Below are 12,652 nucleotides of genomic sequence, written 5' to 3' on the forward strand. Positions count from 1 at the left end.
TCAAGTTTATGTCTGACCAAAACAGCATGCTGCTGAGCAAGCATGGTGCATGTAGGTAGGAAGAAAAAGTCTTGGAGAGCTTGCTTCTGCCTTTGCAGTACTTCGCCCTTTGCTGGTACAAGTGGTCTTGTCCCCTTTGGGACCTGCCATGCCACAGACAGCAATGGCACCCCGTGGTGGGCACGTCCCCATGCTGCTCCTGAACTTGGCAGCTGCAGACATGCTGCTGGACAGACTGCTGAGGAGGCAGGACAGACTGCTGAGGCACCTGGCTCCCATCCCACTGCCTCCTTGGTGAGCAGCAGCCGGCTCATGAGAGTGGCCTTGACGTCCCTTGACCAGCTGCTTCCCACTTTGAGAGATGATGGCACCTGTCCCTTCACCATTCATTGCTACTGGCTGCTGTCCCCCAACTCAACCGCTGAAATGGTTCATTAACACTAACAGGAGGCAAAGGTTTCACAGTGCCTCATGCTAGACAACAGAAATCCCACCTGCAGTGCCCTGTTGTTGGTATCACAGTGTAAAATGAGCCCCAACCGAAAAATCACATCCGTCAGGTTAGAAACATAATGCATGTTGGCAAAACTAAATATATTTTGCTCCCCTTGCCCTGGGTCAGGCACATGTTGCCATCCCAGTGGCACCTGTGCAGCTGCGGTCCGCAGTGGTGCTTGGCCATCTAGTTTTGATGTGGCAGGACAATGGCACTGTGGTGTTTTTACAGCTCGAGACCGATTACCTGTATCAACACACGCGGACACATTTCCTTTTACAAGCCTGCGCACGTGCAGGCTATTCCCTCCTCGCGCGCAGTGAAAGGCACTTGTCACACTTGATAAGAAGCTTGTGCTCCAGCCATGCCACATCCTGTGCATGTCCCACCACCCCACGGGACACCTGCACAGGGTTGTAGGTGACTCTGGGTTTGGGAGTCAGAAGCCACGCTGGCAGTAATGTGAAAGTTCATATTTTCAGGCCAAAAAGGTGGAGTGCTATGGCAGCTCTGTGGCTGGTGAGCTGGCAAATGACCAACAGAAACCTGCTTATGGGAGAAGGTCTCCCTAACTTCTGAAGAAATAACGGGACAGTAAAAGTAGCAATTGATACCAAACCAATAGATTTTTCTGTCATATGTGTTCTCCATGACAGGTTGATGGAAATTTTTAAACTTTCTTTTTTTAATAACGGATCGTGACTGAGTGTTTGGTCCCGTTCCTAATTCCCAGCTGCAGCCCCAGGGCTGGCTGCCGAGGGCGGACCTGCCTCTGCCTTTGCTGAGGAGCTCAGCGCTGGCGCCGTGGCCTCGGCTCCCACTGAGCTCAGCACAGCCCCGTGCCGAGCGGCTGGGTGGGCGGCTGGGTGGGCGGCTGGGTGGCAGCTGCCAAGAGCTGCTGATGCCCCACAGGGGACAGCCGAGCGCCTGGGGATTGGCACAGGGGCTCGCGCTGGGACTGGGTATTTTCACTGCTATGAGAGCAGCTCTAGCTTCACTGGAGTAGTCTCCCATTTAGGTTAAGCAGCTCCCAATTATTGCAAGGTAGAAAACACACATTCAGCTCCTACTGCATGTTGCAAGGGATGTCCACACACTTGGGGAAGACAGAGGCCCGATCTTCCCAGCAACGTCAAGGGACAATCACAGTGCAATGCAGTGGGCACACAATGGTCTAATAAAACAACAGAGATAAGGCTTGTTTGGGAAAAAAAGAAATCCTGTTTTGTTTGTAGGTGAAAAAATTCTCAGGGCACCCAAAGGTCATAGTTAGGAATTTATTCCCTGCTGCAGGCTTGTTTGCTGAAAGATAAAGATCTTTGGTGCAGGTGTACAAAGTGCCAAGGATCGTAAAGGTGACACAGAGTAAACCCGTGGCTGAGTGGCGTGCTCGTGGCAGCCCCGACAGCCCCAGGAATCACGAGGACTGTCCCTATCACAGGTATCCTGCAACATATCCCGTTCTTCTGAGGCAGAGCTCAGCTGACAGAGGGTTTTCCTGCTTTTGGGACTTAACAATGCTGCCGTGTTAGAGCCAGCCTTGCCTGTGGCAGGGGATGGCCTGAACATTTGTGATGGTGTAAATATTGAGCTGTGGCTTGGGAGAACCCTGATTCAGCAGTGGCTGGGGACTGTCCTGCAGACCACGGTATCTCACCCTGTTTCATAAACAGCCCTGTGTAAAGTCCCCACCAAACACTCACTTACAGCTCCTGATTACGGCAAGCTACTTCTGAATAGAGTAACCAAAAAAAGTACCCAGAGCAAAGGATTGGAAAAAAATTATTTCAGACCTGGAGGTTGTTGTTCAAGAGTGCAGTGATGCAGCTGTAGCTCAAAGAGCATCTGGTCAGTGCAAGCCTGAGAACTCCTGCGTCCTCCTGTGTCGCATGAGGTGGTCAAGGCTTTAATGTTGGGGAGAGCTCAATTTGGACACAGTCCTACAGGCTTGGTGCTGCAAATGCACTTGTATTTTCACAAGGCTTGCAGTGGCTGAGGCTTCTTAAGGCTGTAGCTTCCAGAGTCACCCCTAGGTCTCTTCCCTTTATTTTTCAGTCTTGTTTTAGCTGCTATGTGACATATTCTTGACTTTTCCCTTAGATACACAATTTTATCCTATGCACTCACAAAAGCAAGTAATATATTTACTATTTAACAAACAAATGTGGGGGATTCTGCTCAATTATTTCAATGCTTAGGGTAGCATAAAGAACTGCATTATGTTTACTAATGCTGTTCATGATAATCAGCATGACAAAGGTAGCCTGAAATTTAACATTAGAAATCCAGAATCCACTGCCTGAGGCTTTGATAAAAGAAGGCTGAATTAAACTTTCCTCTTTGTCAGAAACCTTTATGTAGTTTGGTTTGCTTATGACGAGCAGGTCTTAAACCTTCCCACACTAACTTTCCAGCTGCCCTTTTGATTTTATTTAGTTTTTAAAATTTCTTTATTGATCGCTCTTTCTCTTTCACTCTCTGCTAGCTTTGACACAAGCCCATTGCAGAAGCCTGTGTGGTTTAAGTCAGTTTGTTGGCTGCTTCACTGTGCAAGTGCAGGTGTCTGGTGGGTCATGCTGCAACCCAGGATGATGGGATAAAAGAAAAAATAAGCAACTGCTGAAGGAGAGATCAGGGATCGGGTGGTTTGTCTAAGGGAGCGGCGATATTTCCTACATACAGCTGTGCTAGGGTGGCCGGAGCTGTCAGTAAGGGTGAGAACAGAAACAAAAGCTGAAGGGATAGGAGCTTCTTAATCCTGTGTTAAGGTGCTGCCACCAAAGCCAGCCACCAAGGGGACTGTGAATTCCTCACTCAGGTACCCCAGAGCTTTCTGACTCTGGTTTCCTGACACCTGGTGCAACCAGTGCCTCTGTACATTTTAGGCTTCTCCTACGGTGAGCTTGGGAGTCAGACATGAGAGCCTTTTTACACTAGAGTACCTCAGGTACATTCAAGAATATTTGCTAACAACTACCTCAGTGTTGTACTTCCTGCATAGACACCTAAGAACGTATGAAACCATAAATCAGAAAACATAATAAAAGATAAAAAGTGAGATTGTTTTTATACAGCAGGATGGTTGTACACTCTCCCAATACACTTTGGTGGACTACTGAAATCCCCTGGGGTTTCATCAGCGCTCCCAGCTCTGCTCCTCAGTAATGTGAGGTGGGAAACAGGAGAAAAAATAAAAATTGTTAGAAACTAAGACCTTAACTATAACCTAAAGGGACGAGATATCCCAGAGCTTTTTTTTTTCCTATACAACAAAGAGTTAAGCAGCGTTGTTGGATCACTAAGGATGTGCCCATGTAGCAAACCTGATCAGAGCATGGATGCACTTTGCGGGAAAGTGATCAGCACTTTTCCTAAAGAGCAAGTCACAGGTGAAATGATTTGCTCCAGACAGTGCCCAGTTAGGGCATAGTTAAATAGGGACATGGTGGTGGACTGAGCAGTGCTAGGTTAACAGTCAGGCTTGATGATCTGAAAGGTCTTTCCAACCTAAATGATTCTATGATTCTATAGCATCTTATTTTACAAACAAAGTAGGCAAGGACCTCTTATGACCCTCTTGTGAGAGGCCAAAACACAGCAGAAATCCAGCCAGCAGAACTCCCGGGGTAGTGGGAAACCCAGCCTGCTGCATGGGTCCTATTTAAGAGTCACCTCGCTAGACAAACCTGAAACTCTCACCATTCCTCACATCTCACCTAGGCTACATGACGCTTTGTGTGAGGAAGCATTGTACCAAATGTGTGTACAGAACAAAACGACAGCTGCTTCGTCTGGAACAAGGCGTGCAGGGACCGGCAGGACACGGGGCAAGACGCAGCCGATACCTGCCAGAGCAACAGGACAACTTTGAGGATGTCAGCTACTTTTTTTTTTTTCTTAAGGCCTCCAGCAATGGGTCTTTTAGGAGTAGTTTGAAAGAAGACAATGAGGTGGCTTTGCCAATGTTTACAGAAAGTTTCTTTCATGTTGGGACTGGAAAGTACAGCAGGTTGTGTGCATTCTTCCCTGCCTCGTGGGCACCTCTGCTCTTCCTGAAGGGCTGGAAACAGCTTCTGAAAGCAGGAAAGCTTTGGGTTACTTCCAAAATGAAATGCTCTATCTTTCCAAACCTGCTTTTGACTTTTTTTAAAAACTAAAATGGCATTTGGAAACTGAAAAAAATTTACATACAGTTTGGGGGTGGGCAGGGTGGAGAAGAGGCTTTCAAAAAGGATAAGGTAACCCTCCACAAAAATGACATGATTGCTTCAAGTTGAACAATGTTGGATGTTTTAACTAAAATGTGGTATTTTGGGTAAATCTAATTGTTCCCTGGCAATTGAATTTAAACCCATTTTTCCTCCTATTTCAGTTCAGACACCTGAAGATATTGGCTAAGAGACCAATATTGTGCTCTGGTAGCTTTTGACATTTGTGGTTTTGTTATTTGCAGTCAATTAAGAAGAGCTTTTTTAAGTGTTGAGTATGAAAATACAGACTTTCAAATGTATTAGGAAAAAAACCCACAAACCAAGCAGTAAGCAACCAGCTTCTCCAAAACAGAAATCACCAACAGAAAATGGCTGCTCTTGTTCCTGAATAGTTTGCTACCCGTCCCGTTGTGGACTCTGTAAAGCCGGATGGGACGGTGGCATGCAGCACATGAGGTCATGCTGGAGACATTGGCCCCAGGGCAAAAAAAATGAGGTTTCTGCAGACTTTGTTCTCTGCTCTGTTCTTCCTTTTCACATAGGTAAGGGCTTACCTGTGAACCAAACCTTCCCTTGCTTTGCTCATGAGAAAACAATCACCTGTTTGTTTATTGCTTTACAGTTCAAACAGACTCTGATAACACTGAATTCTTTTGTTGTGAGTGTAAGTGGTAAAAGGGAGTAAGTTACCATATGCACATTCCTGATTACATTCATGAATTCATATGGTTCCATGAGAGGGGTTTTTTTCCCAAGTTAAAAAATACAGAGGAGTGGAAAAATAAGATCTTTCGACTTGAGTCAGAACTTCCTGCAAATATTTTCCGAGGTGTTTATTTCAACAGCAATTATCTTTAAAAAAAAAACATAATTACTTTCTTCACAAACACAGTCGATGGCATCTGGAAAAGAAAAGGTATTTGGTCGGCTTCTTTACCTATAGCCTTTTTCTATATGATCTACACCTGTTCTGAAAATTTGAAAGAGCACTTTAAAATGAAACATGCCTTTTGGAAATACCTCTGTGCTTGAACATAAGACCACAAATACAGGAACATGAAAATACACAAGAATTTGTTATTACTTTGTTATTTGCTTCTTCTCTTATAATATTTAAAAACATTAGTTGTTGCTGATTTTTTTCTGTTGTTACAGTTCCCCCTTTTAAATGTCTTAAGTACTTTGCTGAGTGTTTTACAAAGACAGAAACACCATTATCCACAAGATTAAAAGCAGTAAAGAGAAAATGACGGCTGCAGCGACTAGCCCAGTGCTCCACAGAAACCCATTGCACACCGCTGGCGTCGGCCCAGGACTCCCAGCGGTCCTGGTGTCTGCTCACTGGAGCGGCACAGCTCCCAGTGCTCCGAGTCTTTGCTTCCAAAAGAAACCACAAGCTTCGTTTAGAGTTGCGGACAGATACAGTGTTTCTTCCCTTATTATTGCTTTATTATTAATTTAAAAGCCTTGTGTATGGTCCTGTTCATAAAAGCAATACCTTTAGTGGCCTCCTCCAAGTTTGGCTTCAGATAAAATGGGGTTAAATCAGGCTATTTTCCAAATGCCTCCCTTTCAGTTTTACTTGTCTTCATTTTCTTCCCTGCTCAACCACTTCATCAGCCAACTGCTACTGCATTCTGCTTCGGCCTCCGGAGAATTAGCAGTTCTGACTCCCAGCAGGTTGTCAGAAAGCCTGAAAGAACTTATCTTACCCTCAAAATCTGGCATGAAAATGAGATGTTATTTCTAATTGTCTTGCTCGCTTTTACTTTTCCTCTCCATCCCTTCAGGGCTCCCCTCTTCCCATCCTCCAGTTTCCTTTTCCACCCCTGTGCTTGGCAGGGATCCCCGCTCCATTCTGCTGTTTCAATAGCTGGAGCTCTACAAAACTTCTTGCTTTTCCCCCACCCTTGACAGTAGGAAACCGGCATCAACTGGTGCTTCCCGGGGAAAACACCACCTCGCAGAAAACTCCCCTCATCGCCACACTGTGAAGGTCACCCGCGTTAGCTCACGGCCTGATCGCATGCCACTGCGCGAGCTTTTATTGCGACGTTTTGTCACGGGCAGTCTGTTCAAGCCTGAATTACTGAAATCCGGGGACAGAAGACTGGGGAGGGCACACCCTCGCAGCTCCTTCCATACTGCGCTACAGCTAGGCCAGAGCCACGCTCAGGTGCCGACGACGGCCGAGCCACGGCGGCAGCTGCTCTGGAAAGGGCAACGTGCCGTGCGCTGCGGACACCGTCACCTGGGACTTTCTTGTGCTACCCTAACTTATTTTATAATCCTGCCTTCTGGTGACGGCCGTCCCCCAGGTCAGGGAAGAGTTTATGTGCTTGTCCCTGCGAGTGCCTGGCTCCCGACGGCCCGCGTCTCCCTCGGGACACCGAGCAGCCCCTGATCGGTGTTTTTGGCCATCCTCATCGCACCCCCGCCCTCCACCTTTTGTTTCTCCTCAGAGGGGCCGAGCTAGGCCGCCGGCCCTTACGTGCGAGAGCGCGGTTACAAGGGCAGCCCCTCCGGGCCAGGCCCCGTAGCTCCCGCCCTGCGCTGCCCGCGAGCGCCCCGACACCGCTGCCCCCCCCACCCCCCCGCCGGCAGGGGGCGCTCTCCTGCGGCGCTGCCCCGCGCGGGGCGGGGCGGAGCCTCCGAGCAGCGGCATCGCCCGCCCGCGGCGCCGGGGGGGGCGGAGCCGCCCCGGGACTCGCCGGGCCGCCGCCGGAGCAGGAAATGGAGGCGTGAGGGGCCGGGCGGGCCGGGGCTTCCCGCGCCGCCGGGCTGACCGTGGGCTCGCCCGCCGCCCTCCCCGGACCGCCCCGCCCCGCCCCGCCCCGCCTCAGCCGGCTCCGCGCCCCGCCCCGCCTCAGCCGGCTCCGCGCCCCGCCCCCGCCGCGGGGCCGGCATGTGAGGCTGCCCGGCGGCGGCGCCTCCCTGCGCGGCTGGGCCGGCGCGGCCCCCGCACCGCTCCTCGCTGCCCGCGGGAGGGGAGGCCCGGCCCTGCCCCGCGGCCGGCCGCCGCCGCCGCCCCGGCGCGGAGCGGAGCGGAGCGGTGCGGTGCGGTGCGGTGCGGTGCGGTGGATGGGGCAGCGCGGCCGGCGGTGGGGACGATGCCGCGGAAGGAGCTGCCGCTGCCCGAGGGCTGGGAGGAGGCGCGGGACTACGACGGGAAGGTGTACTACATCGACCACGGCAGCCGCACCACCAGCTGGGTCGACCCCCGCGACAGGTGGGCGGCGGCGGCGGCGGCGGGGGGCGGGCAGGGCGGGGGACGCCGCTTCCCCCCTTCCCGGGGCCGGGGACGCAGCCGCGGCCAGAGGTGTGCCTGCCGCCCGCCGGAGCCCGGCGCGGCCCCCCGGCGCCTCCTCTCCTCGCTCCCAAGTTGCCCGCTCGGTGGCTGCTGCCATCCCTCGGCTGCGGGCTGGCTCCAGTTCGGCTCCCCGGAATGGGAGGGGAGGGCAGGGCAGGGCAGGACGGTCGTTTCGCTGCCCACGGCCCTGGCAGGGCACCGGGCGCCTGCCGGCCGCTCGGGAGGCGAGGGGTGGAGGGAAGTCAGCGAGTTTTTTGTTGTTGTTTTGTCCTCCCATCTTCCTACCCATCTCCTTTCCCGTCTCCAGACATCTTGCAGATCCGCATTGCACGCTGCCCGTGTAAGGAGCGCGAGTGCAACGCGGCTGGCACCAGCGCTGCCACCCATCCGGACGGTGGCTGGGCTGGGTGACCCGGCTGGCTCACCCCAGGAGAGCAGCGGTGGCTCGGTGCGGTAGGGTGGGACCGACAAAGCAGGGTGGGAGAGGCGTCAGGGGGTCGTATCGTGCGTCGTGGCCCACCTCTGCAAGCAGCTCTGTGGCCTTGGTGAGCGTGGTGATTACGGAGGTCACTGACTTCAGGGATTGCCTGTCGGCCTCCTGCTTCCCAGCAGTCTCCTCTTGCTCCTACTTGCTTTGGAGAGCTCTTTCCCTATGTTGCTCACTTTAAAAAGTAAGAGAAGTAGAAAACAGCGTACTGTTCAAGACCCAGGTCATTTTCCAAGCAACGCTCTGTCCTAGCACGTTCTAGTTCCACGCTTGAGGCAGTTACAGTAAGCCAGCATACAGTAGCTCAGGCATGCAGGAAGCTCAACTACCGGGTAGCTGTTAAAATCAGAAGTGTCTAAACTTCATATTTAATGCTCTGTTAGCTGAAGTTCCTGGACACAGCAACTCAGAGATCCATCTTGATGAGCTGGAAATCCCAGCAATCCTAATACGTGTTTTGTTGTTGATAAATTTTTACACGCTTCCCCCATCTGATAGTGAGTGTTTCCCTTGTTATGGGGCAGCTAGTGTAATTTCTGAATTTTTTTTTTCTTTCCTCCCCCTGCCCCAGCAATCAGTTCTTTGATGGGGCTTCCACTGTTGGTGGGATGTCAGTATTTTGCCTCTTTCCAGTTCTACTTCAATGTTTTTTTCTTAAGCATGGAAGTGAACGATTGTCCAATTTTACAAGATTTCAAGGAGTGTTCTGCATTCCAGGAATAATCCTTGTGTATGCTGTACACAAACGTAACCCGCTGCTGGCTGGGGGTTTGGAACTTGTTTTGAGGCTTCTGTTTCGGTAATGTGATCAAGAAGAACTAATAACGTGGTGGTTTCAACGTGTGGTTTTTTAACCTTCATAAGTCAATACAAGCTTAAATTAGGAGTGCTTTCCTGGCATCTTTATTTTGTTACAGAGAATGAAGACAAGTGAGAAATCTAATAGATCTAGTAGTGGCTTCTAAAAATTCTCATCTGTCCCTGGTTAGTGATTCAAAAATGACAGAAATGACTAAATGAGTGCCTTATTTATGCATGTGTACTGAGCTGTTGCAGAAACACTACCTACTCATCACTGTTAAAGGAGAATATTCAAACACATACTGATAACTCGTATCACATGACCTATTTGTTGTGCAGCTAGAAATACACCTGAATACACATGGCCCTGACAAGCTTTGCATCTGAGTCATCTTCCAGTAGGGCTACCAAGAAGACAAGCTGTATTAGACACTGCCCCTGAAAATCCTCAAGGTTTTGAAGAGTTTATTGGTCCAACACTGGAACAACTGTGTGACACAACATTTACTCATACCTGGGGGACCATGTGCTTGCATGAGCTGAAACCCTGCTCTGACATACAGGAAAGAAATTTCTCTTTCAACTAACTACCACTGTCTGTGAAAACCAGTTGATGGGGAATTGATGATCAGCTCAAGTCATAAGGTAACTGTTCCCTGTGGTAGTGAACTTGAATTTACGCACTGAGCATTGAATTTTATCAGTGTATTTTAAGTTTAAATATTTGCAAGCCTAGCCTTTTACAAGTCATCTTTAAAATTGCTGCAGCTGAGAGGTTGGTTTGTGTATTTGCTACAGTGCTGTCTGTGCTGTGCTTACACATGCTGTCTTTTACCCAGCAAAAAGCAACAGATATTGGGAAACGTGGCTGTAAAACTACAAGTTTGAGGGGTGTGGAGGAAGATGTATGTGTTAGGGCTCACTCTGAACCCAGTTGCTTCTCAGTGGGACTGTGCCTTTGTAATTCTGGATCAGTTTATTCAGGGAGCAACAACTGGTAGCTATAGATAGGATACACAGGTTTTTAAACCTTCCCTAAATCTTTCATTCTAGCTTAATTTAGCGGAAATAAACATGAGCAGGAATACCATCTAGCTTCAGGGCATGGGCTTGCCCATTGTTTTTGTGACCACAGTTGGTGTCAGGTTTGTAGTTGTGCTAACTGAGGTTGGTTTAATAGGCTTGTGTGAAAGGAAGCTCACGTAGCTGACTTTTTTGTAGATTTGTCTGAAATTAGATCATTCAGGACTTGGTTACAGTGTAATGGGAGATCAAACCTTACTGAGCTAGGGGAGGAAATTTGTCATTCCTAGTTTTAAAAGCAAGCATGGTCTTTCAGGTATGCACCAGTACATACCATTTGGTAAAACATGCCAGAGAGTTGGCCCAGTTGCTTTCTTAACACAGAGGGTGTGTCTGCACTGTAAGCTGCTGTGCTGATGACCAAACAGAAAATAAGAATGGTGTCTCAAAGCATTAGCACCAGCTGCTGCCTGTTTTTAAACATCATTGTGAATGAGGAATTGCACCAACAGAGTGCCCCGAATGAGATTCCCGCTTTCATCAGACATGAGGGTTAGAGGTGGGTATCTGGGTTCCGGTGAGTGTGCTGTCCTTGGGTTCTTTACACCGCATTTAGAGGAACCTCTACTCTCCCTCAAACTGTCTTGGAAGAGGATAGCTTTTTTTCACTGCTCCTTGCCTTTCAACCCAGAAGCTTCCTGATTGCACTGAGGATTTGGAGATGCCTGATAACCTGTCCCACTCTCTTTGTGTTCTTGTACTCTTCCTACTGGTGTGGTGGTGTAAGCATTTTTTCCTCAGTTATTTTAGATGGAGCTGACTGAACTTCTCATTTTACCCCGATCACTGGACTCCTGTTGAGAGTGAAAGCTAGTGAAATAGGAGCACTTCTAGCTTAAGTTTGGTGAAGCTACTAAAACAGCAGCAGATGTTTTCAGTTTTGGGAGGCAGCAGTGCTTCCGTTTTGATGGCCCTTCATTTCTTGAAGGGTCTTATTGATGTAAAGCATTGGAGATGTTTATTAAATGAAAGACCAGATTCTGCAGTTGCTCCCTGAAATCTCTTTCTACTCTACATGGAGGTTTTTCCAGTCTGAATCTCTGAAGTAGAGCTTTGGTAAAGAGAATTAGGGAAGAAATTTGCCAAGGTTCAAGGCCAATATGTACCAATGTATGTGTTGTCACATGTAGAAGACCTTGTGCATTTAAAGTAGTTAGTGCCACCTATTTACTCGGGAAGATTCAGGTTTGCTGAGCCTGAGGATCTTGCTGAAGAAAAGCTAGGCATATCATATAGAGAGCACAACCACCTAACCATGCCCTTCTAGGTCTGCCTTCTAGGCTTGATGTGAAATACTGCAGAGTATTTTGTCTCTGCATTATTCTGATCTTGAAGCTTTTCATCCCCAGTCTGCTCTGCACACTTGGTCTCCAAACTTGCTGTATTAAAGATTTAGAAATGTGAACATCATGCTAAAATTTAATATGTAATTGTCCAAGTGGATTATTTGCCTATAGCATAACTGTAATCACTGGAATAAAGCTAAATATAGCTAACTTAAATGTGGGAGTTCTCCAAAATAAAAGGGCTAGAAGGGAGGGCAATGAAAAGCAGCAAGAATAAAAGGAACTGTGCTTTTCTGTACATGAAAATCAGTAAGCATAAGGAGAAGAGAAAAATTCTCAAAGGTGAAGCATTTATCTTCCCTAGATTTTTCTTTCATCACTGGCAGTAGCATAGGTCATGCAGCTGAAGGCTGCTAGTTTGATGCCTGCTGTTGCCTTTCTTTACTGATAGGTAGCCAAACACCCTGTCATATGTATGCGAATCTGCTGCTTTCTCATGTTTACATTCCCCAAAATAGCTGATTACTTTATAAGGAACAGGCAGTTCAGTGTGTGCCCAGAGAAGCTGTTGATAACCATTTTCCATGAGTACTGAAGTGAGTGACAGAAATGGAGTCTTCATAGTAATCTAAGTGCCATCTCTGGGAACGGGTGTCTTAATGTGTAGGACTTGTGCTGTTCTTCAGATTTTTCTTCCACAGTAAATGAAAATTAATTGGTTTATATATAGAAAGACAAGGACAGCAAGTAAGATTATTGTGACACTTGAAATTTTTTTAGTTTATTAATATCAAGAGTCTTCCAAGATGAATTAACACAGGCTGCACCTGTAATTGGAAAAAGTGGATTGGAGCTGAAGTCAGACCTCTTCAGTTACGAAAAATCAGACTTTTTTTTCTGAGACTTTCCAAACATAAACCCTGTGGTAGGATGTATTGATTGCTTTGTAGACTGCAGGGACTGCCTTCAGAGCCAGTG

The 12,652-nt window shown here is 48.4% G+C and overlaps 1 protein-coding gene across 1 annotated transcript in view; it reads left to right on the forward strand.

Moving 5' to 3' along the window:
* The first annotated feature begins 7,817 nt into the window (after nt 1-7,817).
* Nucleotides 7,818-12,652, forward strand: part of WWC1 (WW and C2 domain containing 1) — a 73,681-nt gene continuing 68,846 nt past the window's right edge. Inside the window, exon 1 of the mRNA XM_075715195.1 lies at nt 7,818-7,936. Coding sequence (XP_075571310.1) covers nt 7,818-7,936 — 119 coding nt within the window. The remainder of the gene's footprint in view (nt 7,937-12,652) is intronic.

The sequence above is a fragment of the Pelecanus crispus genome, chromosome 8 (genome assembly GCF_030463565.1).
Source record: "Pelecanus crispus isolate bPelCri1 chromosome 8, bPelCri1.pri, whole genome shotgun sequence".
Classification (NCBI taxonomy): Eukaryota; Metazoa; Chordata; class Aves; order Pelecaniformes; family Pelecanidae; genus Pelecanus; species Pelecanus crispus.